General features: G+C 43.3%; 1 protein-coding gene across 2 annotated transcripts in view; it reads right to left on the minus strand.

Annotated features, from left to right (window-relative positions):
- EML6 (EMAP like 6) overlaps positions 1-25790 on the minus strand; it is a 290220-nt gene that overhangs the window by 17339 nt on the left and 247091 nt on the right. For both annotated transcript variants that reach the window (XM_056124968.1, XM_056124960.1), the window contains exons 28-29: positions 4413-4491; positions 1080-1209 (exon numbers count right to left, since the gene is read on the minus strand). In XM_056124968.1, the coding sequence (XP_055980943.1) occupies positions 1080-1209; positions 4413-4491 (209 nt within the window). The remainder of the gene's footprint in view (positions 1-1079; positions 1210-4412; positions 4492-25790) is intronic.

Genomic DNA, 25790 nt, shown 5'->3' on the forward strand with positions numbered 1-25790 from the left:
CAAGGCAAACACCCTATCCACTGTGTTATTGCTCCAGCCCCAAGGAATTATTATTAAAAGAAAGAAAATAAGATATAAATGTTAACAGATTTTCTGATTATAAAGATGTGGATATTTAGAAATTTCATTTCTGAGTGATCTTTTTTTCCTTGAAATGTTCCTTTTAAAATATTTTTAAATTTGGGGGGACACCCCAAGAGGGACCAGTCACGCTTGGTGGTGCTCAGGGCTTACTCTTGACTCTGTGCTTTGGGATCATGGCTGGTGGTGCTCAGGGGACCAGAAATAGTGTCAGGAACTAAATCAGCGCCAGTAGTGTGCAAGGCAAGCACCTCAATCCCTGAATTATCTCTCTAGCCCACGATTTTAAATTTTAAAGATCATCTAGCTATGGAACATTCCTGGTATTTTTATTTTTTGATTGTCCTCATTATTTTTCTCTTTTATTATTATTCTTTTCATTCTTTTTCTAAATATAGCTAAATAATCCAACAAAATGTGAAAATCTGAACTGCTAGAAGCTCAATAACCATTAAAAATTAGTGATAAGGGATCAAGTGGATAGAGCATATGCCTTGCATGTGTGAAACCCTGGGTTCAATTCCTGGCATCACATGCACCACCACCCTAATAATGCTGGGAGGTGGTCACCATGACAACAGTAAAAAATAAAATCCAAATAATCTATTTTAAAAAATCAATGAGATCACTTCCCTCATGCTTTGTTCTTGATTACCACCTGGAAGGAATTTCTCTACATTCCACACTCCCTTTCTGGCTTCTCTCCAAACCTCTCAGCTTCCCAGGAGAGGAGAGAACATAGGCCTCTCTTCGAGGGCCTACCAAAGATATTAAAGAGGGCTTTGATTCTGAATGTGGGCCTAAGCATTTGTAGGATTAAATAATACCAGTCTGGAATTGCTCTAAAAGGAAGAAAAGTGCTTAAGCTTTTGGGCCTCTGAAAAAATACATGAAAGTGTGAAATGAGAAGCCTGTTTTCAGAAGGTATTTTTGTTTCCTATGGAGAGATTTTTTTATGGAGAGGTTTCCTGTGGAGAGATTACCTGTGGAGAATTTACCTGTGGAGAGGTTCTGAACCACACCAGCTGCTGCAGTGTGGAAGATGATGTCGGCACCATCATTCAGGTAGTGCAGGTTATTTCGACAGTCAAATCCTCTATAGCCAAATACGTGGTCAAGAGCCAGCTCCTACAGTCCCAAAAGGAAGAGCAGAGGAACAACCCCATACTATGAAAAGCCATGTTTCATGAGACAAACCACCACTCACTAAAAGCATTTTGCTCCTGACTAGCTGAGAAGAGAATGAAAGCCTTTCCGAAGCATTCAGAAAAAAGGCATGGGGGCTGGAGAGATAGCACAGTGGGTAGGGTGTTAGCCTTGCCTGCGGCCGACCCAGGTTTGATTCCCAGCATCCCATATGATTCCCTAAGCACTGCCAGGAGTAACTCCTGAGTGCAGAGCCAGGAATAACCCCTGTGCATTGCCAGGCGTGACCCAAAAAGCAAAAAAAAAAAAAAAAAAAAAAAAAAAAAAAAGGCATGGAATCTAAGAAAGCTTCCTAAAATTAAGTGGATTTACTCCCAGTTCTTCAGGTGACCCAGAGTCCACCATGTTGACTGTCTCTAATGGTCACCAAGAGGTTCTCTGCTCCCGTTATGGATTCTTGGGGAACTAAGCCGGGGTTTAGATTTGCTCTGATCAGTTCCCACACGCACAGTTGCCCTATTTTACTGTTTTTTCTCTATATATCACAAATGAATGAAATAATACAACATTTATCCTTTACTTTCTGACTTATTTTTATTTACATGACACCCTTCAGTTCCATCCACATTGCAGGAAACCGCAAGATTTAATTTTTTCCCTTTATACGTTCATTGGAGTGATAGCACAGTGGGTAGGGTGTTTGCCTTGCATGCGGCTGACCTGGGTTTGATTCCTCTGTCCCTCTTGGAGAGCCCAGCAAGCTACCGAGAGTATCCTGCCTGCACGGCAAAGCCTGGCAAGCTACCTATGACATATTTGATATGCCAAAAATCGAATCGAATTTGTAACAACAAGTCTCACAATGGAGACATTTTACTGGTGCCTGCTCAAGCAAATAGATGAACAAAGGGAGGACAGTGCTACAGTGCTATAAGTTCATAGTATTCCATTGTGCACATACACTAAAACTTCTTTATCCATTCATATGTCACTGGACATTTCAGTCATTTCCATTTTTTTAACAACCAACTATTTTTATATGTTTACAGTCTTTCTCTTCTACCTGTTTTGTCCACTATGTCAGGAAGCAGTGGCTGATTCAGATCATTTGTAATTCAGACACACACACACCCACACAGACACACACACACACACCTGATCTTTTCGTCCAGGCACTGGCTGATACAATGTTTTCTAAATGTGTGTATGAGAACCAGAGCAATAATACAGTGGATAGGGCACTTGTCTTGCATGTGGCCACAGAATCTCACATGGTCCCCCAAGCCTGCCAGGAGTGATCCCTAAGTACAGAGCCAGGAGTAAGCCCTGAGCACTGCCAAGTGTGCCTCCCCCCCCCCCCCCCAAATGTGCGTACCTTTTATCATCCCTGTTTCTAGCTTTTCTGTTTACAAATTTCACCATCTGCAAACATTGGATTAATTCACTAAACTTCTAAATAATGCATACTTATTTAAAAATACTGCCTTACTTCCACTGCCTATAAATTGGTGCTATCTATACAACTTGTTCACAAACTGACTTGTCCAGAAAGTGTTTCTTCTCCTTTCACATTAGCGTCATGTCCACCTTTCAGTTATTTCCCACCTTCCTGTGTGCTTCCCAGAAACCAGGTATATCATATGTGACCCCTGAGTCCTAGTGGGCAGCTGACTCAGGCGGGGAGTCAGATGTTTTCTTCCAGAAATTTAGAACTGGAGACACTGACAGACAAGGCTGTTTAAATGAAGAGATGTAAACTCAGGTGCAGAATAGAACCCATAGTCTACGAAAGTCATTCCTGAAGTCTACAGAAAAATAAAAGAATGACTCACACATACATATGAGAGCCAGCTAGGCAGGAAAAGTCATCCAGTTGGCTTATGATGGTTTCTCAGCTTCTGGATTCTGCCTTTCCTGAAGCTGTGCATTCTCCCTGTGTGGTATGCTCCAGGATACAGTTTCCAGATAAAATCCCTCATTCCAATAAAAAAAATTGAAGATATATTTTTCTGACCCAAATGAATTCCTGGTCTAGCTAATGTTTCCAAAATTAGATGGCACTATCCCCTCACCCACCCTGGGTGGTGGCCTCATGTACAAGTAGGGGGTACCTTGTTCACTTAAACAAGATAGATTTCAGGAGGCACAATGAGTCATTTTTTCTGAAAGTGGAGCAGTAGGTCAAATAAGCTATAAATTTGAGAATGTCTGGTCTAGTTGGAGAAACAAGTAAGAAGTCAGGGCAGAAGAGTATGTGATATGGCAAGGGCTATGGGAAAGGGTATGTGCACAGAGAAATTTTTAAATGATGTGTATGAAGAAAGATATTGCCAGGGATGAGCATGGAAAACCTAGAATGGGAGGGAACAGGGGCAGAAATAGTAGAAGGTACAAAAACACAGGAGCATAAAAGTCCAAGACAGCATCACAGACTGTTCAGTTGTTAGAGACCTGAGTTGTTGTGAAGAGTCACTGCTGAGGGCAGCTACCATCTCAGGTTTTGAAACCATAAATCGGTACCCCACTGGCAGTTAGTAAATGCCCTGGTCTTAATGTTAGGGCGCGGCATGCATTCTGAGAGAATCACCTTCATGCATTAGGAGACACTCTGAAAAGAGCAGGGTTCTTGAAATGGCCATCCTCAAGTATTAATAACTGAGTTCAAACTCTACTGACTGGCTGACTGGTCTCAGGCATGGAATCTGACAATTCACTGAACTTCTCAGAGCAAGTGTGCAGACAGTAAAGATCTCTCTCTCTCTCTCTCTCTCACACACACACACACACACACACACACACACACACACACACACACTCTCTCTCTCTCTCTCCTTTCTCTCCTCCCTCCCCCCTCCCGCATATACTCTCTCCCTCTCTCATTTCTTATCTGTGAAAGGGATACTGAGGGTAGGGCCTGAGTGACAACAGATCTAGGGAGAAGGAGTCTGGTTTGAAGAACATCAGGGAATTTTCCACTTATTACTGCTGAGATCTCAATAACAAAGCTGGGAAAATGTGACTGAGTAGATGTGATTCTGGTCACTGGGGTGGGGGTGAGAGCCCACAACGCTACACCACGATCATTGAAAGGATCTTGTGTGACTGACTTACCAAAGGTAACATCTCACCGGTCCATCTTAAGACAGCCATGATAAAATAAGAGCAAAGCAGTCAAAACTCCTTACCTCAACCAGCTTCTTTTTCTTGGTAATATTATTCTTCTGGAGTTTCTCAGGCTGTGGAGCTGCTCTGCTGACAGGCGGTCTGGAAAACAGAAGAGTCAGAGCAAGTGTAATGTTGGACAGGGGCGTCAGAGCTGCTCCTTTGGTATCGTGTGTTGAGGTCAGTGTGGGTACCCCACTCACAGGGCCCTTCACTGGGTTTCTCATGCCTTGTCACCCCCTACCCATTCCCACCCTGCACACTATCTCAAGTGACAGGACAGGTCCCTCATGAATGGGGCCTTGGCTGTAGGGCTGCTCCACAGCCAAGGCACTGGGGTCATGATGTGTGGAGCCAGGAGAGCCAGAGGGGCCGACTTTAAAACTAAAGAGGAGCCCGATTAGGAGAAGGAAGAGGCTACATTCCTGAGCCCACTGGGCACTGTTCAGACAGGAACCTGCCAACTAGTTCAGAATTAAGTGGTCTAATACCACATTGCTGTGTGAAGTGAGACTTGGGAAAGTGCCCTAAGACCATGCATGTGCAAAGTGACCAGGTTACTGTCACTATACCAAAGGCCCAGTAGGAAGCTAAGGGAGAAAACTGAAAGAATCCCCACTTCATTCTGATTTTCAGAGCTCCCTGAATCTACACTCCACTGCTACCATCACACCAAGGATGGTTTTTCCTGTCTTGGCTTCAGAGATGTGGCATCCAAATTTCATGAAGAGACTTTCTAGGGGGTCCTCCTCATGGACTGTGATGTGAGTATCCTAGCACTTAGAGATGGATTTGGGCTTCCCTTCATTTGGACTTCCTAGAGTTTAGGAAATGGGTTGGGCAGGGAGCCTGCAGGAGCTCCCATTGCATGTTCCATATCCACTAGTGATTGCTCTCGGGCTAAGCAAAGAGAAAGGATTACCTTGATCCCCTTGTAAGCAGCAAACAAAGCCAAGTGAGAAACTTAGTATAATTTAGAGCTGCATTAGTAACCACCTCATTCATGCACAAGCATTTTCCAAGTGAACAGACATTCCTGTGTGGCACAATTCATGCTTCCCAAAGCATGCCAGCAAAGAACTAAAACAGAAATGAAAGAGTGCACCAGTTGACAAATCCAGAAAGCTCATACCCTGGCGTCTCTGGGCAAACTCTGCACTAAATCGCCTACAGAATGGGGAGAAAAAGGAAGCCTTGTCGATGCTTCCCGCACACTCTCTGTGACTTTGCGAAGGTGCCTGGGGATGCTGCAGATTTCCGAGTGTGCTGGGGAGAAACGTCAGAAAAACAATAACATCCTCCTGGATGCTTTTGGGAATTGTGTATAATGGATGCTTTGTTTGCCAGTCAAGTTCGACTCATAATTTAGGCAACTAATTCCCAGTGTTTCTTGGTAGGGCAGCTTGCCTGCTGGAACGACTTGCATTTTTTTTTTTTTTTGTGCTGGGGAAAAACAAGGTACCTTTATTTTCACAGAAACGCTTCAATCAAAACATGTTATGTAATCATAAGTGATAATTGGACCAAATGGCATTGTAATCAGCACCCAAGAATGGGCAGGGAACACGGTTCTGCCAAAAAGATGACACCCCCGGCTGACATCATTACCGCCAAATTGAGCAAATTTGGGAGGCCAGGGACATGCCAGTTCTCACAATTAGATGCTTCCTTCACGTTAATTATCACTTCCCAGGACATCTGCTCTTTCTTCTGTTTTAGTGGGACTTCCAAATGAAATCCGTTGGTTTCTTCTTCCACCTAAGGGTGTTCCAGTGTATGACAAAAGCAAGCTAATGTCTGAGAAGGGAGCAAGAGGCCACTGGGACGAGAGCATGGTTTAGAGGCAAAGTTAGAGATTAAACATGGGGCTCGTATTCCGGGCACACACACGTTGTATAATATGCTACATATTATACAGTGTATATAGAGTATGCATACAAGCACAAACACCGTGTATTTATATATACGAGACTGTATATATATACACGTAGAGGCAATTCAATGCTTTCTTCACCTTGATTTTTCAGTTAGAAATGGAAAAGTAAAGCAATCTCAGAATGTTTCTTTCTTATTTCACAAGCATATGTTTACAGCTGTATTGCTTCAGAACTGAAGTTGAGGGGGCAAAAGGAAGAAACCTGCATTGTGGCAAATTCAGCGGATCATGAGTATAGACCCTTCATGGCCGCGGATTCTGCATGAACGATTAGTACTGAATGCTCATCCAACACCTGGGCTTTTGCAGGGTGCTGGAAATACTTACTTGACAATTCCCTGCCTCCAAAGGAAAGCAAGTTAAAACATAATACAAGTATTAAAGGCTTCTATAAACAGTGGTGGTAATATAAGACACGGGAGGGAACGCCCAAAATTTCAAACAGCCAAATGCTTTAGCATTTTTCAGTAAATCTAAATCCTCCCGGATTCAGATTACAACAGAAATGTGACTATGAAAAGCTCTGCTGAGGTGGAAAAGAGTGCATGAGAACATTCACTCACTTTTCAGTCCAATAAACACAAGCTAGTTGCTCCGCCTTGGGACCAGACTGGCAGAGGAAGGAAGGTGGGAGCACAGCTGGGAACCATCAGGGAGAGGCAGAAAGGGTCAGAACTGGGCTAGGGTGGGGGTGGGAGTGGAGGTGGGAGCAGAAGAGACACAAAGGGACCCAAAGGGGGTGGGGACAAGAGAGCCTTTGAAGTCACTCAGGAAAACACAGGAGAAAAGACTTCCAGTGGGCAAGAGATTTAAGAGAGAGCCTTGGCACAAGAGCAAACAAACTGGGTAATCAGGAAAGAGGAAGGTGGATGGGCTTGAGCTGGGAAAGACTAGGCAAGAAGCTCTCTCGCTCTGTGTGTGTGTGTGTGTGTGTGTGTGTGTGTGTGTGTGTGTGTTTTGGGGGGAAGGGCATAAAGCCAAGGAGAGACCCATGAACTCAGGCATATAGCCTGGTGTTCAGGAACAAGGCAGTCCTATTCTTGCCCAGTGCTAGGGGGGCATGCCACAGGAAGTCCACCTCCATCCAGAGGAACGAGAACTGCCATGTACTCCGAGTCTCCCGTGGAAACAGCACGTTCAATGGAAAGGTAAGGGCCACGGGAAGATGAACCCCACCGTAGTCCTGTTGCCCAGCACCTGAGATGTTTGAAAGTTTAGACTCACCTGAAGATGTGAGAAGAGTTGCCCCAATACAGGCTCCCATCCCACAAAGACCCCTAAGAGTGGCTGGAGCCAGGCAGTCACCTTGTTTCGCCCCTTCCCCAGGCACTGAGCTAGTAGTAAGAGGGATGCAACATGACCTGAGAGGCCTCCGAGAGGGTTTCCAGTCAAGGCTCTTAGGGAACATTGGAAATAACCAATGTGGATTATTAAAGTCAGGTACAATTCAAGAGGAGGAGGAGGTGAGCCCAACTGGAGAGCAAGACTTGGACAGTTGGCAAGATACAAAGTGATTCCAAGCTGCTCTATAAAGAGGGGCATGAGTCTAGATAAACTGAGCTTACGTTTGGCCAAAACATACAAGTTTTGAATTGTTAAGAATTATTAGTCAGACAAAGTTCAAAGTGGCTTGGGAGGAATGTAGGTTTTTTTCAGATTCCAAAGTGTGCTATAAAGGAGATTTCCAAATATCTTGGAAACTCACATACCCTTGATCCTGATTTTGGGTAGGGAACCATGAGATTATCTGAGCATGACTATTATGGTCTGCCTATGAGTTCTAGCACCCAAGAAATGTTCTTTAGGGACCCAGAAAACCTCGACACCCAGGTAAAATTGTGATGGTATGTGTGCATTTCTTCTGGAGAAAGGAGGCATGCTTAATCAAATTTTGAAAGATGGGGGCTGGAGCAATAGCACAGAAGGTAGGGCATTTGCCTTGCACGTGGCCAACCCAGGTTCGATTCCCAGCATCCCATATAGTACCCTGAGCACCACCAGGGCTAATTTCTGAGCGCAGAGCCAGGAGTAACCTCTGTGCACTGCTGGTTGTGACCCAAAAAGCAAAAAAACAAACAAACAAAAAAACAAATTTTGAAAGATGACTCTGATGTCATAGAAAGCTGGAGAGTGAGAGAGTGTCATTGCGCTCCAAGTTTATAAAGTTTCCAAAGCCCTGTGGCACTCTACTGTCAAAATAAAGAAAATTGGATTTTGTACAGTATCACGGTCACGGTCCTCCCGTTGTTCATCGATTTGCTCAAGTGGGCCCAGTAACGTCTCCATCATGAGACTTGTTGTTACTGTGTTTGGCATATCGAATACATCATGGGTAGCTTGCCAGGCTCTGCCATGCGGGCGAGATACTCTCGGTAGCTTGTCAGGCTCTCTGAGAGGGGCGGAGGAATCGAACTCGGGTCGGCCATGTTGGCTGCATGCAAGGCAAACGCCCTACCGTTGTGCTATCGCTCCAGCCCTACTATTGCTCTTATTCTATGTTTTTCAAAACCATCTTCAGAATTTTTTAGGGATGAAGAGTTGAAGGAAGTCCAGGAGTTCAATAGGATGCCTCAAAAGAAACCTACCATCCTCAAACTGCTCTTGACTAAATGTCTATTAAATAAAAGAACTCATAGAAAAAAAAAGTAATAAGGGTATGGTGCCACCAACAGGTCAACCTGTACCTGCAAGGCGAGTGCATCAGCAGCCTGATGGTGCCTTCAGGCTTCCTGATACACCAAAACTGCTGCTGTACCTTTGGCCGGACCCCAACAACTTAAGACCAAGTTTACCAAGAAATTAAATGGCCAAAAGTTTGGTATGTGGAAGCCACGCTCACAAACCACCTCCAGCTCAGCTATCAAGCTCACTTATTGGCCTTATTTCAGAGACCCATAGATAAACCTCGAAAGAGACTAAAAGCCACAGTTAATCTCAGACCCGTGCATGGCTGAACAGACTGGGGTAAATAGAAGAGGGGAAGGTTGGCCTGTGCCTGTCCAGGCAGAGCCCCTAGCAGCCGCTTGCTTTCACAATTCCAAATCGCTGCCATACTCACCCCAGCCTGATTCCACCATCTCAGGATGGACCTCACCAAGATATAATCTGCTGAAAATTCGGTTATGCGGGTTTTGTGACTGAAATCTCCAGGTTTTCACAGAGTTGGGATGGGCTACCTCCCCCTACTTCCCAATACACATGAAATCACTTGCAGTCACCCCCATGAACCAACTCCAGAGCCACCCTGTAAACTCCATTACTGGCCTTGCTTCAGAGACCCATAAATAAATCTTGAAAGAGATCAAAAGCCGGGGGCTGGAGCAATAGCACAGCGGATAGGGCGTTTGCCTTGCAAGCGTCTGACCCAGGTTCGATTCCCAGCATCCCATATGGTCCCCCAAGCACCGCCAGTTGTAATTCCTGAGTGCAGGGCCAGGAGTAACTCCTGAGCGTTGCTGGGTGTGATCCAAAAAGCAAAAAAAAAAAAAAAAAAAAAAAGAGAGAGATCAAAGGCCAGAGACACAGCAGAGAGTCCCGGATGGCCCTCTTCAGGCCCCATGCCAAGCCAATTTTCACCAGGGCACCCCAGATGGAACTAGTGTAGTCTCCCTACCTACTCCAGATGGAATCCCGGCAACCAAGAGCTTCCACAAGCAAGGCCCAGGTATGCAGGTTCAGGAGTAAATCTCCATGCTGCATGGCAGCAGAGGCGCCAGGTTGTCCCTCCTTGGCTCCCTGCCCGCTTGTCGATCTGGCTGTCACCCCCACAATGTGCCTCCAGGCGCCATCTTAGTGCACCAATAGCCCTGGTCCAGAGTTGCCCAGTTGAACTTCAAAATGGATTAGTGTCCTACAGAAATGTCTCTGGAACCCAATCATTTACAATCTAGGATTCCAGAAGTGTGTGGCTGCGGCACCCATGATATTAAAAATGAGCAATGGACAATAAATTATCTAGCATCTGCCCCTGGCAGGCAGGCTTGAATGGTGGTAGGAAAATCTGAGCAAAACATAATGCCCAGAAGTAGAGAGTATTGGGGAAATTGCCTGCCATGGAGGCAGGGTGAGGACTGGGATGGGGGAAGGGGAGGATATACTGGGGACACAGGTGGTGAAAAGTGTGCACTGGTAGAGGGATGGGTGTTTGATCATTATACAGCTGAGTCTTGAACATGAAAGCTTTGTAATTGTATCTCATGGTGATTCAATTAAAAAGAAAAGTAATGTGGAGTTCATGCCCAATCAATGGCTGAATAAATAGCAGTACTCCTACATTTGGCAGAGTCTCCTGCCCCCGCGCCTGGCTGTCCTTGCTGGGGCCCCTTGGAGGGGAGGGGTGTTGAGTTTCCCTCCCCTCCCCGAGCAGAGCTCTGGCAGCTGAAGACATCCAGAACCAGCCACAACCATGCTGAGACCACTCTCCACACACATGAAGGTACCGGCAGAGGAACAAAGGCATGAGGGTCCGGGGGCTGAGAACTCCAAGCCTGCTTGGATCGGGGCTGAGCATCATCCACCCAGATCCTCCATCTTCCATTGGGCAGGGGTCAAACCCACCAACTGATCCCCCGGCGCCAGTGTAATCCCATCAACAGCCAAGACCCAGAGACTATAAAACCCAGCTCCTGGAAGCACGTGGCCACATTCGTGGCCGTGCAATGTCTTATGATCTCATTCTTACTTTGGACAACCTGGTAGGCTACTGAATGTAACCTGCCCACACGGCAGAGTCTGGCAAACTCCCCATGGCGTACCCAATATGCCAAATACCAGTAACAATGATGGGTCTCATTCTCCTAACCCTGAAAGAGCCTTGAATATGGCACTTTAAAATCTCAGGGGTAGGACAACGGAGACGTTACTGGTGCCTGCTTGAAGCAATCGACTAACAACAGGATGATCGTGATTGTGATCGTGACTCCTACATTAAAAAAAAAAGTTAAACACCAAAACCCATAAAGGTAGGAAAGACAAAACAAACAAACAAATTCTGGTATTGACCTTACAGTAGAATATGGATGATGTAGGAAAGCTCAACAAATTTAAATAAAATGTCAGGCTAAATAAAAATGGCCCTCCCGTTGATCGTCGATTTGCTCGAGCGGGCCCAGTAACGTCTCCATTGGAGACTTTGTTGTTACTGTGTCTGGCATATCGAATACTCTCGGTAGCTTGCCGGGCTCTCCGAGAGGGGCGGAGGAATCGAACTCGGGTCGGCCATGTTGGCCGCGTGTAAGGCGAACGCCCTACCCACTGTGCTATTGCTCCAGCCCAATATAAAAAAGTAAGTAAAAAAAATTAAAGTGATGATGTAATTTGAGACTTGGCTAACTAGGCGAATATCAGATTACCTGCCTCTCACCCCAATTGAGGGCATAAAGAGTATGTTGGACTGGGTTTGATCCCTGATGTCCCAGAGGGTCTACTGAGCCTGCCAGGAGTGATCCCTGAGTGTAGAGTCAGGAATAATCCCTGAGCATCCTGGGTGTGGTTCAAAAGCAGAGACAAAAACAAAAAGAATGTTGGCAGGAATCCAAGTAAAGGTAAGCAGACAAGGCCACTACAATGATCCAAGGGAAGGATGATGTAATTCTTGTCTAAATCAGTACTTGTGGTAAAATAAACAAATGAATATCACCAAAAAATCTGGTGGTAAAACTTACATGAAAGATTTTGTAATTAATTGACTTTAGGGGATGAAGGAAAATTCCACAATTCAAGTGGAATACTAATTTTTTGCATTGGCATTTAAGTAGATGGTGGCAATATTGAGAAAAGAGTGAATCTAGCCACAAGGAATTAAGAGTTGGAAGGAATTGAGGGTTAGTGGAAATTAAGAATTAGACTCAACATTATGTCTTGCAAACTCCTTTGGGCACAGGCTGTTGACAATGTAAAGAGTTTTTCATTTACCCTTATCCTTTTCTTCCTTAAAAGGTCACAGAAGAAGATGGCAATATAGGCAGAAACTGTAATCAAGAATATTTCTTTTGGTTTACAGAACAGATTCATTTGAATATGCTTCAGAAAACCAGATAAAAACAAAATTTATGTTACGACTACCACTGTGTAACCCATTCTTTCTAAAAAAAGACTTACCCATATTTCCCCATATAAGCAGCTTCTAGTGACGGTGGTTCTCTAGGAAATGTGTCTATCACTTTCCAAACTGCTGACTTACTACTTAAATAAAGCTTTTTCTCTACCTCTCACTTTACCTCTCTATTGACTGACCCTATTAAGCAGCAATGTTAGTGGACCTCGACAGTTACAAAAGGATATCAACAGGGAGAGATAATTTCCATTTTGGAATGAAAAGCATTCACATCTGTGCACTGGCTATAACAATTTCATGTTCAAACGAAAGATAAATCTGAGTTATCATCAGCAAATGAGTGCAATATATGAGGTTAATCACAGTCACAGTCACAGTCCTCCCGTTGTTCATCAATTTGCTCGAGTAGACCCAGTTAACATCTCCATCGTGAGACTTGTTACTGTGTTTGGCATATTGAATACGTCACAGGTAGCTTGGCAGGCTTTGCCATGCAGGCGAGATACTCTGGGTAGCTTGCTGGGCTCTCCAAGAGGGGCAGAGGAATCGAACCTGGCTCAGCCAGACTGGCTGCACGCAAGGCTATGCTATTGCTCCAGCCCATGAGGTTAATCAGAAAGTATAAATAATTTTATAAAGGATAACCAAAGGTGTAACTTTGTGTTGTGTGTGTGGGGGGGGGGGGGTGGGGGCGGGAGTTGGAGGGCACACCCAGCAGAACTCAGGGATTACGTGTGGCTCTGTGCTCAGGGATCACTCTAGCAGCATTTGGGGAAACATAAGAGGTGTGGGGATTGAACCTAGGTGATCCCTGTGCAAGGTGAATGCCATATCCACCACACCATCACTCCAGCCCCAGGATAACTGAAGATGAAGTCCTAAGGACTTATAGTATTTGAAGTTCTAGAAGTAAAGACAGAACTCTAAGAAGAAAGGATCAGAGTTAGGGGGAGGGTCAAGAGATTGTTTCAAAAAGATCAATGAGAGAATGTCTTCCTTCAGTTGTCCTGCTGAACATGGAAGCCACAGACAACACATGAAACCACTGAGCATCTGAACTATGGGAAGCCCAAATTAAGATGCACTAAAACTGTAAAATATATACAGATTTTGAAGATATCATAAAAGATAATTTTTAAAGGAATGCATATTAGTAAAATCATAAATATATTGTGTTAAAATACATTATTAAAATTATTCTATTATGGAATTTTAATTATAAAAGTATTCCATAATCCATTATATTAATGAATAAATTCCATTAATTTCTTAATATATTTAAACCTTTCATTAATGTTGCTATAAGAAAAAGTTGCTTTTGTGGCTCATCACATTTGTATTGGATAACATTCTGGAACAGTCACTCTAATGTTACTCTAGAATACTTGTATCTCCTTTTTGCCCAAGAAATGTATATGCAACTCAAGATAGGTATACAAATAAAATATTAATCAATAGCAAGTCATAAGAAATTTATTTTAAAACAAACTTCAAAAAATTTTTCATCTGGGGTTCCAGCTTAAGAAGTTAGGCTTTAGAAGAATCAAGTTCTTCATTTTAGCAAGACTGAGACAGAGAAAAGTGAATTAGATTTGGGAATTAAAACTGGGATCTGTGGTGGTGGGAAATGGACACTGGTGGAGGGATGGGTATTTGATCATTGTATAATTGAAACCCAAGCACAAAATTTCTAATTCTACAACTGTACCTCATAGTGTATCACTAATAAAAATTAAAAAAAAAACCCTCTGTATTTTGGCAGAATAACAGTGAAGGCACATCAGGACCACTACGGACCTCCACCAGAGTTTCCTCTGGCTTCGCCCTGCCCAGGCATAGTTCACCATCTTTCGGGTCCTAACACGATAGCACAGCGGTAGGGCATTTGCCTTGCATGCAGCCAACATGGCCGACCTGAGTTCGATTCCTCCGCCTCTCTTCGAGAGCCTGGCAAGCTACCGAGAGTATCTCGCCCATACGGCAAAGCCTGGCAAGCTCCCTGTGACGTATTCGATATGCCAAACACAGTAACAAGAAGTCTCACAATGGAGATGTTACTGGGCCTGCTCGGGCAAATCGATGAATAACGGGAGGACCATGGACCATGGAACAGTGAAGGCAGAAGACAGATGAAAAAGCTAAATAAAGGAAAAAATCAGTGATGCTGGATAAGAGGATGAAAAGGGTGAGGTGGTGAGAGCACAATTCTATGTATAAGATCACCTAAAGGGTCTGTTTAGTGTTTTCCTGAGAATCAAGTGGGTATGGGAAAAAACTGAAATGTGTTGGATGAAGACATGGAACAAGTTACGGAGGGGGCAAAGGGGACACAGAAGTCAAGAAAGATGAAAAGAAGACTCCTATAGATGGGAGGTGAGGTCGATAGGAGCTGAGGGGCCCACCTTAATTAGGATGGATGACAGTCAACTGAAAACAGAAGGGAAGAGGGTGAATGACTTACACAGGATGAAGAATGATAAGGGAGAGAGAAGAACGAGAAAGATGTTGCCAAGATGAGTTCATGCCCAATGGCTTCTGTTTCCTTAGTGAAGGGGGACAAACAAGACACCTTCCAAGAGTGGAAGGGAAGGTCTGAGTGTAAGGCTTCATCAGTCTGACAGTAAGAGGCAGTGGGAGAGCTCACTGAAGACAAGAGTGGAAATGTGAGAGCAGTGAAGGGAAACCAAGTGAATATGGTCCTGTGAGGGCAATTTGCAGCAATGTGCTTTCATAGTCAAGGGATAGGGAGGTAGATACAAACAACACAGGTGTGAAGAGTCAGCCAGGCAGACTAGTGGAGTGGTATTTAGGACTTAGAGGGAGAAAGGTGAGGTCAGGAGGTAGTTGACAAATCTGAAGAAAATGGAGCTATCTCAGAACTGGATGTTAATGAAGATCAGGTTACTGAAAATGAACATTCTAAAGGAGAGAAGGTTAAATTAAAGGTGGTGAGGACCTGGAGAATGACTCAGTTTGCCATCACCAAACTTCACCGTGACAAAAAAACTGATAAAATGATGGGAACAAAGAGGAATAAAGGTGGCAGTATATAAAGTAAATGGCAAAGGAAAATGGTAGGGTTGGTTAAAGAGCACACCAATATCCTTTACACACCCCAAAGTACCCTGATCCTCGGCAGCTGACACCCACTTAGGAGAGCCCAGTTATGTCCTGTTTCTGAAAATACCTCAGCAGTTATTGCATCATGACCCCACAACCCACAACAATAGAAAAGAGGAGAACAAAAGGGAAAATAGTTGCTCAAACAGCATCTGATCTCACCATCAAGAGGATCTAAAAGATGTTGAGAGACTTGATTTAACAAATTGGATCCAGCTATTCTAAGGACTATTTCCTTCAGAAAGAAAAGTGTTTGCCACTCTGTGATCTCCACAAGAGAGTGGTTTTGAATGAACTGATATCTACCCAAGGAATATGATTTCCAAGATGTACTAATCTTTTAAAAATAATTTTATAGCATTTTATAAAATTTTAATGTTTTGGTCTTTTTGATAAGAAGTGAGCAACCGTGGAGTTCATGCCCAATTCAATCAGCCTAATCAATGGTTGAATAAACAGCAATACTCCTACATTAAAATATATATTTAAAAAAGAAGTGAGCAATCTATTCTTTAATGAATGGCTGGTTCAGTTCCTAAAATTATCAGTTATACAGAAGTCCTACTTTTGCTTCAAAGACTACAGAAAATGAAGAGTTAAACAAGGAAAATCATCTATGAAGGTAGCATAAAATTCTCTTTTAAAAAAATTAACTGTGAAGTTAGTGAAGTCAGATAGTAAACAACAAGCCTTTAAAATGATTAGTTTATGATTTAGAGGTTTAATATTGTAACCTGTTTCTTTCATCAAATTAAAGAACAGGAACTGGGGCCAGAGAGATAGTACAGAGGGTAGGATGCTTGCTTTGCATATGGCCACGCTGGGTTCAGTCCCCAACATCCCATAGGGTCCCCCGAGCACCACCAGGAGTCATTTCTGAGTGCAGAGCCAGGAGTAACTGCTGAATATCACAAAATAAAACAAACAAAAGAACAGGAACTCTGCTAACTTCTCCCTTCCCAGAGCACCTATTTATATAGAATTCTCATTGAATTAAATGTTTGCCATGTTCCCCCCAACAGTGTACAATCTCTCCCCTAGAATGAGGGTTGAGCTTCATTCACATGCAACAAATACGTGACTCAAGGTCTCAGTGCTATGACTTAGGTTCTTAAAAGTCACTGCACTATTTCAAATGAGATGGGAATAAAGAATCAGAAGCTCCTCCTCATTTATTGGACCAAGCTTCAAGAGAAGATGAAAGGTATCAATATGGTAAATTCAATTTAGCAGAACTTGCTAGTTAGATTGTAAATTCATAGACCCTCTTACAAGTTCACAAAGCAGCTATTGATTAGTGACGACAAAAGGTGTCTGTTAGACCTGTTTGACTGAAGAAAATGCCAGCAAAACAGGGCATTGATTATCACCGTGGAGGATTATCTTGCTTTATCATGCTGATTATACCACAAGCTTGGTATGTAGTTTTTCTGATTAAATGAAACTTTTTTTTAAAATAGGGGAAAGGTTCTTTTCCCAAACATAGCATAAATTATAATTAGGGGGAAAAATAGAATTACCTACTTATGGTGATTAGTTTTAATTCAGGGAAATCTGTCTTTACCTCATTACTGTTTTTACATGTTATCATCGGGGAGCATGTTCTTTGTAAATCTGCTGACAAAACCATTTTATATGTGAAGTAGTATGATGACTATAACAGAATTTTTTTCAGTATTTTTTCCCTAAAGTTATCTAAATATACAAACCAAACATATTTTAATTCCTAATGATCTGATGGCATTAAAATTGAAAAAATATTATTTAACGTGATTAGTTGGGGTAGCACTAAAATTATGTAGCTCAGAACATGCTTCCCAATTGTAAGGCGAAAACAGTGTCTGTACAGGAAGATTGCTCCATATCTGAAACCTGCCTCATGAGCAAATGGGAAAAGGCAGCTGGAATAGTGAAGGGATCACAAAGAAAATGATGGCTGGAGGAACTGGTCGGGATGGGAGATGTGTGCTGGAAGTAGATAATGGACCAAATATGATAAGCTTCAGTGTCTCTATTGCAAACCATAATACCCAAAAATAGAGAGAGAGTATGGGGAATATTGTCTGCCATGGAGTCAGGAGGAGGGTGGGAATGGGGATGTATACCAGGGATATTGGTTGTGGGAAATGTGCACTGGTAGAGGGATGGATGTTTGATCATTGTGTGATTGTAACCCAAACATGAAAGCTTGTAACTATCTCATGGTGATTCAATAAAATTAATTTAAAAAAATAGTGTCTGTAAGGAATAAATTTGTAGACAATTTTGAGGTCTTATTTAAATATCAAGAAAAATAGGCTAAGTAAATGTCTTCATTTTCTCATTCAAGAAATATTTGTTTACTATGTACAATGAGAATCTGAGCACCTAAAATAAACATTTTATAATCCACCAGAACATTAAATATGTTAAGGCCACAGACCCATATATTAAGGAACCAAAGATAAAAAGTGATTAATACTTAGAGGATGAAACAAATATAAAAGTCAAACTTTCATAATATTTCTTTATAAATCTCCAACATGGAGTTCTTTAAATTTTTTTGTTTACATTTATCAATTTATTCCAACTGATTTAGGAAGGATATGAGATAGTAGGAGTAGCAGAAGATAAATTTTAGGTGCTCTTCTATTAAGCTATAGTCACATCCATGTCTAAGGTTGTATTCCCTACCCCTACCCTGCTAAATCAGCAGTTCACAGATACCATTTATAAAAGGTCCAGAATTTGCTTCTAATCTTGTTTCTCATAAAGCTTCCTTGATTTCCTAAGGGACTTCTGGCCTAGATTGAAAGAAGTGTATCAGAGGGGAGAAAATATTAACGTAAGAGTATTCAGGCTCTTTTGTAATCCCCAGCTAGGAATAATTCTGGCACTACCCCCTCAGTATTTTTGAATGTTGGATAGCTGAGATAAATAATGAGTTAAATTTGTGGAGTAAAAACTGTTCTTGACCCTCTTCTCACCTTTGGAGGAAGAACTGAGAGAGGGGTTCCAATAAGGACAGAACTCCCCATCCAAGTCTGTGTGTTTTCCCCACTCCCAAATCAACATGACCATGTCTTGTCTGAAAGAGTTTGGTCCTTACCGTTGTGTCAAGAGAGAACCATAAGAACTCAGAATGCAGGAAGGAGGACAAGGTCAAGGAAACACTATCCTTAAGGATCCTGAGTGCCAGCAGGTCCACAAGGGGGGGCCCACTGAAAGATAATGGATGCTGGGGCTGGAGCAACTGTGAGCAGGTAGGGCACTTGCCTTGCAGGCAGCTGACCTGGGTTCAATTTATAGTGTCCCATATGGCCTGCCATGACTAACCCCTGAGCACAGAGTCAGAAGTAAGCCCTGAGTATAATTGGCTGTGGCCCCCGAAACCAAACAAACAAAAAGATAATGGGATGCTGAATGTGGGTGGGTCAAAGGGATTCAGGTCTCTAGACTTAAGTTCTTGGCTTGAAGGTATTTGCCGAACACACCACTGATCCATCCAAATGAAAAAAAATAAACTTTTAGCCTGTTGATGACTGTTGATCCTCTCAACTCTCCTAGGAACCCAAGGTCACATATCCTGACAGACAAGGGCAATTACCCTCAGAGCTTGGGTATTAGATTTTTCCTTTAGGCTGTCTGAATTATCTAATGCAAATAAATGTTCCCAAGTGTATTTGACCCGACCACTCCCTTTTCAGAAAAGAAACCACACAGTGCCACTCTAGAAATCTGTCCTCTTTCAGCAAATAAATAAAAAGTGCTCTCAACTGCTTTCAAGGCTCCCCTGGATCATTCCAGTGCCTGCTCAGGGCGGAGATCAACCCACTTTGGGAAACACTGATCTAAAGAAGTTAGGAAACCATAAACTCGAGATTGAGAATGCCCAGGGAGTACCAGTCATTTAGAGGCTAAAGTTTCCTAGAACTATAGCTATAAGACAAGATGTAAATAAGAACCAAGAATTGGGGTGGGGAGAGGGTTCAAACAGCTGAAGCACATGCAGGAGGCCTGGTTTAAGCCCTGATACTTCACAGTCCCCAAGCATGGTTAGGTGTGACCCCTTAGCACTGTACCCCTGGACACAGGAAGTAGTTCCTGAGAATCAATGTGTATAGCTGCCCTACCCCCTAAAGAAACAAAAACAGAACTCAGACCTTGACAACTAATTTGAAACTAATTGGTGACTAGAAATGAGCCTGTTTGTAAAGTTATTAAGGCATTTGTTCATTCAACCAATGTTACATAAGTACAGGCACAATTATCAATTTTAGAGACAAAACAGTATATCAGAAGTTTTATTTCACAGAGGTGCCATTCTAGTTAGAGGTGGGAGGAGGCTTTGTGGAAAACCCTAATTTTGTAAAACCACAAAATCAGAGATTATTCAATTCCGTAAAGAATCCACAAGCCTCCAACGGATAGGAGTAGGATAATAAACGAGTGAAGCCCCCAAACTAAAGGAGATTAGACACTTCTACACAGTTAAATCACTTAACTTAATCACTTAACTTCCCGTTAGTCGTCGATTTGCTCGAGCGGGCGCCAGTAACGTCTCCATTTGTCCCTGTCGCGTGCTAGTGTAGCCCAATGGCATCTGTACGCTCCGGGAACATGAAGGGCCTCAAACCGATCGTTCATGATCTTGATGAAGAAGTCTGACCATATGGAAGGTGGGCGGCCACGTGGTCTTTTGACATCCCGTGGAATCCAGTCGGTAACAGCTCTAGTCCAGCGGTCGTCTTTAAATCTCATTACGTGACCAGCCCATCTGATTTTCGACACCTTGGCATATGAGACAGCGTCCCTGATTCTTGATCGTCGACGGATGTCAGAACTCTGGATTCTCTCTCTCATTTGAGTGAAATGTGATATTCCAAGCAGAGCTCTTTCTATTCTTCTTTGGGAGACCTGAATAGCGTTCTCATCTTGTTTGCGTAGGGCCCAGGTCTCTGAGGCATATGTTAATGCAGGAAGAACAGTGGAATCAAAGAGATGTGCCCGGAGCCGGAGGTTCTTCGTCCTCTTAGCTATTTCTTCGACGTTCTTGAAGGCGTTCCAAGCTGCTCTCTTCCTCCTGCGCAGCTTGGGTGCCAGGTCATTTGTCATGTTGACCTCTCGACCTAGGTACACATAGCTGTTGCACTCGGAGATGGTTGTTCCATTGAGAGCGAATGGGGCGTCAGGAACAAGGCTGTTTCTCATAAACATTGTCTTCGTAAGATTCAGCTGTAGTCCTACCTTTCCACACTCACGGTCAAAGTCGGCCAGCATTTGTGCCGCTTGGCTGATGTTTGGTGTTATTAAAACAATGTCATCAGCAAAGCGGAGGTGGTGTAGTTGCCGACCATCTATCTTCACTCCCATTCCTTCCCATTCCAGTCGTCGCATGATGTTCTCGAGGGTGGCACTGAAGAGTTTTGGTGAAATGGTATCACCCTGCCACACCCCTCTCTTGACATCAACGATCACTTCTTTGTAGAATGGTGAGATCCTGGTAGTGAATCCGCAATACAGCTCATGGAGGATCCTGATGTATTGGGCTTGAATGCCCTGATTGGCTAGGGCTTCAATGACCGCTTCCATCTCAACAGAATCAAAGGCCTTCTTTAAATCAATGAACGTTAAACAGAGCGGTATCTTGAACTCCCGAGAAACCTCAATGAGCTTGGTTATCGTGTGGATATGGTCGATGGTGCTGAATCCTTTGCGGAACCCGGCTTGCTCGCATGGTTGTCCTTCATCTAGTGTTCTGCCAATCCTATTCAGGATGACTCGAGTGAACAACTTGTAGATGACAGATAATAGGCAGATCGGGCAATAGTTGCCAATGTCATGGATGTTTCCCTTCTTGAACAGTAGTACGGTCCTGCTGGTTTTCCATTGGGACGGAACCTTGCATTCAGACAGGTAGCGAGTGAAGAGCCAAGCCAGTGTATTGATGAGTACTGACGGCAGGTTCTTCAGGTGTTCAGGTCTGACCTTGTCTGGGCCGGGTGCTGTTTGTTTCTTTACGGACGAAATGGCGTGTCGGATTTCGGAAGGGAGAACGTTGGGAACGACATATCCATCCTGTGGAATTTGGTATGTCGGCCAGTGGACATGGCTATCGAAGAGATTTGAGTAGAAGTCATGGATAATCTTCTCCATTGCCATTCTGGAGGATGTGATGGATCCATCAGGACATCGGAGGGCAGTCATCTTGGTCTTGTAGTTGGCGAAGGACAGGCAGGCGTTACGAATACTTTTCCCGGCTTCTGCCGCATCTACCAGTACTTCTGCTCTTCTCTCTTTGAGGTCTTCCTTGATCGCATCTCTGCACTGCTTTGCGAGCTCGGACGTTAGCTTGTGGTTGCCTGAGCCATGCGCCAAACCACGCTGGCGAATTAGCTCAAGAGTTTTCGAAGATAGGCGATTTTTTGTGGCTATCTCTCTCTTGGCGTTCCTCGCACATTCATGGAGGTGCTGAACCAGTCGATCGTATTCCTCGTCAATGTTGTCAACAATGGCATCTTCCCATGTTGCCGCAATAGTACCAAAGAGTTCCCAGTTGGTGGTCATTCTGGGAGTTCTCTTTTTGAACTTTGCAGCCCTTTCTCCCCGCTCTGTGAAGTAGAATTTTGCACGAAGGAGACGGTGGTCCGATCCCGTTCGAAATTTTGGGACAACAGCGCCATCAGTCAGGCAAAACCATCGATTTAATATGATGTGGTCTATTTCGTTGTGGAATCGTCCACCGGGAGACTCCCATGTCCATCGTTTAGATTCTGCCTTCTGGAACTGTGAGTTACCATGAATGGTCTTGGTTGACATGATGAACTCAGACAGTCTCTCACCCTGTTCGTTCCATTCTAGGCCATGGGTCCCGATGTGAAGTTCTTCAGCTGATCTTCTCGGTCCTATCTTGGCATTAAAATCACCCACAATGATCTTGTAGAAGGTGTGGTCTTCTTTATAGAACTTCTCTTGCTCCATGTAGAACTTCTCGATTTCTCTTTCATCATAATGAGATGTTGGTGCGTAGACAACGAAGATAGAAACTGCAGGCAGTGAGTCACATCTATTCAAATGTAAACGTCCGATTCGGGTTGTTAGGCATTCGAATGAATCAATGCTTTTGGCCAAGTTTGTGTTGACAAGGACACCGACGCTTCCAACACCTCTTTTATCGCATGTTCCGAGGAACAATTCTTCTCCAGTGTTGAAAACGGCATGGTGAGATTCGTGCCTTCTTGTCTCCGTCAGACCAATGATGTCGTACTTGATCATTCGCACTTGTACCATCAGGTCCTCGATGGTTGCATCTGATGCTAGCGTACGTGCATTGAAAGTACAGACGATCATTTTTGTCTTCCTTCGTTGTGGCAGCCTAGGTCGGCCTTGAGATTTTGTCGGCCTCTCCTTTCTCATCCTTCTCAGTGCTGCCATGTCCGTGAAGCCTTCAGGGTCAGGTGAACGAGACCAGTTGTAGTTACTGGTTTAGGCATATCGAATACACAGCGGATAGCTTGCCAGGCTCTTCCGTGTGGGCGGAATACTCTCGGTAGCTTGCCAGTCTTTCCGAGAGGGATAGAGGCTTTTGGGGTGACCTCTAATCACCCTTGTAGGTGTTACCATATTTGAACCCTATCAAATATGGTATGACAATTCCGGAAGATGGGTATTTAGTGTCTTATGATGTGTCTTATGACCCGCAAAGTGGCCGCACAGGTCCGGAGAGTGTCCTGGAGTGTGGCGACAGCTGGGTAGTGGAAGTAGTGTTGAGAGTGGAAGTCTGCCAGTGGGGTATTTATATGGGTAGGGTGGGTCTCCTGTGCGCAATTCGATCCCTGGGTGGTTGATGGAAGCAGACAGGGCAGGGTAGGGTGGGGCTCCTGATTAGAATCCCTTTGTCACCTGTGGTGGTGGGAGCAAGCAGAGAAGCTCTGTCCCTGGGTCCGCCGGGCCTGGAGTCCAAGGTCTCAGAGAGTTCCGCTTATCTTGTTCTGTGGGTCTTCAGTCGTGCGTGGGTCTCGGCCGGAGCTGACACTACTTCCACTACCCAGCCGTCGCCACACTCCAGGACACTACACAGTTAAATAATCTACTACAAAAACAAAAACAGAAATTATTTGTACATCCTAAATCTGACAAGGGATTGGTACCCCCCATACTAACACTATTTAAAAATAACCACAACCCCTTTCACAAAACAACCCAATTTAAAAATGGGCAAGAGATTCTTATCTTTTGGGAAACATGTCTCTCAAGAAGATACAGTAGTGGTGAATCACAGGTACATGGAAAAATAAAAATGCTCACCATCACTTCTGATCAGGGATATCCAAATCAAAACCACAATAAGGTATCACCTCACACCAGTGAGAAAGGCTTAGGTCAAAAATTGGGAACAAATGTTATCAAGAATATGGGGTAGGAACCTGGTGGTGAGAATGTAAACTGGCGTCATTCATGAAAAACAGTATGGAGATAGGCATAAAATAAAAATGTTGACACTGTATGTTACAGAGATAATACTCCCAGGCATAATAAAAACACTAATTTAAAAATGCTTCTTGTACCTTAATGTTCAATGTGGCATTATCCATGACAATTAAAATATGATTTAATTTTTTGTTAGGTGACTGGATAAAAAAAAGTGTAGATGAATATATATATGTATAAAAATAAAATTTCTACTTGGGACAAAGCGAGTAAGCCTTGAGGTTCTTATGTTATGTGATGTAAGAATGTGAAAGACAATGAAGGGATGTTCTTACTCATTATAATATTACTCATATATAAATAACTGAAGCAAATAAATCGGGAAAAATGCTAAAATTAACTCTGGAACTTAGTGGAAGTTATGAAGGTTGCCAGAAACTATGATGGAAAGAATAGGTGGGAGGGTTCTTTTCAGATGGTACAGAGACTGTGGTGCTGTATAAGTGAATCCTATCCACATACTGAGAGGTAAGTGCTCTCTATATTCATATCCATGTTTGTAATGTTATTTTGATTACTATAAAAATTAAAACCATGAGATGGGTGACTTTGGTCACATGGCAAAAATAAAACATCCTTAATTATATAGGCAACTCAAATAAGTAGTTTTTTTTTTTGGCTTTTTGGGTCACACCTGGAGATGCACAGGGGTTACTCCTGGCTCGTGCACTCAGAAACTACTCCTAGCAGTGCTTGGGGGACCATATGAGATGCTGAGAATCAAACCCAGGTCAGCCATGTGCAAGGCAAATGCCCTGCCCACTGTGCTATCACTCCACCCCCCTCAAATAAATAGTATTATTTTTAAATTTTTATTAGTGAAACACCATGAGGTACAGTTGTAGACTTACAAATTTTTGTGCTTGGGTTTCAGTTATACAATGATCGAGTACCTATCCCTCCACCAGTGCCCATTCTCCACCACCACTAATCCCAGTATTCCCCCATCCCCCCATCCCACCCTGCCTCTGTGGCAGAGAATTCCCTTTTGTTCTCTCTCTCCTTTTGGGTGCTGTGGTTTGCAAAAGAGGAATTGAGTGGTAATCGTGTTTGGTCTATAGTCTACTTTTAGCATGCATCTCCCATCCTGGGTGGATCTTCCCAAGACCCTTTATTTGGTGCTCCCTTCTCTATCTGAGCTGCCTTTACCTGTAGAGTGTGCAGCTGGCCTCCAAGCCATGGAGTAAACCTCCTGGTTCTACAAATAAGTAGTATTTTAACTGAGCAAATTTTCAGGATTTTTTCTGTTAATGTGATGACTTTGGGACAATTTTTTTAATAACTGAAATCAGAATACATAATTCCATAAGTATCTCTAGTGCTATGATGACTATAAGTATTTAGAACCTTAAACTGTCCTGGAAAACTATGCTTTATTTCCCTTCTTTGTTTCACTTTTCTCTTTAAATGGAACTTCGTTAGATTTAAAATACCTCTTAAAATAAATTTAAATTTTCACCTGGACAAAGTGGCCATTAACTTTAAGATAATATAGCTAAGTTGTTGATGAGGTCCAAAAGAGGACTGAGAGGCAGAGGGTGTGGAGTTGAGAACTGAAAGGTGGAAGTCGTTTGGACAGGCTGAGTGAGAGCATAACTAGAGGGAGCATCGTGGACCGACCCTGAGAGTCTGGTTGTGATTAGAAAGCATACATTTCTGGAACCAGAAAACAATTCCTGACATTCTTTAATTACATGACACGTAAGTCAGTGGAAGAGAAGGCTGATTCTATGGTTCACCGCAGTTGGAACTGTCTTAACAAGGAGTCAAGGCACCCATGTGCTAAAGCAAAGCTGAAGTGGGTGACTGGGATATGCTGGA

This window comes from Sorex fumeus, unplaced genomic scaffold (assembly GCF_029834395.1).
Source record: "Sorex fumeus unplaced genomic scaffold, SorFum_2.1 ptg000006l, whole genome shotgun sequence".
Taxonomy (NCBI): Eukaryota; Metazoa; Chordata; class Mammalia; order Eulipotyphla; family Soricidae; genus Sorex; species Sorex fumeus.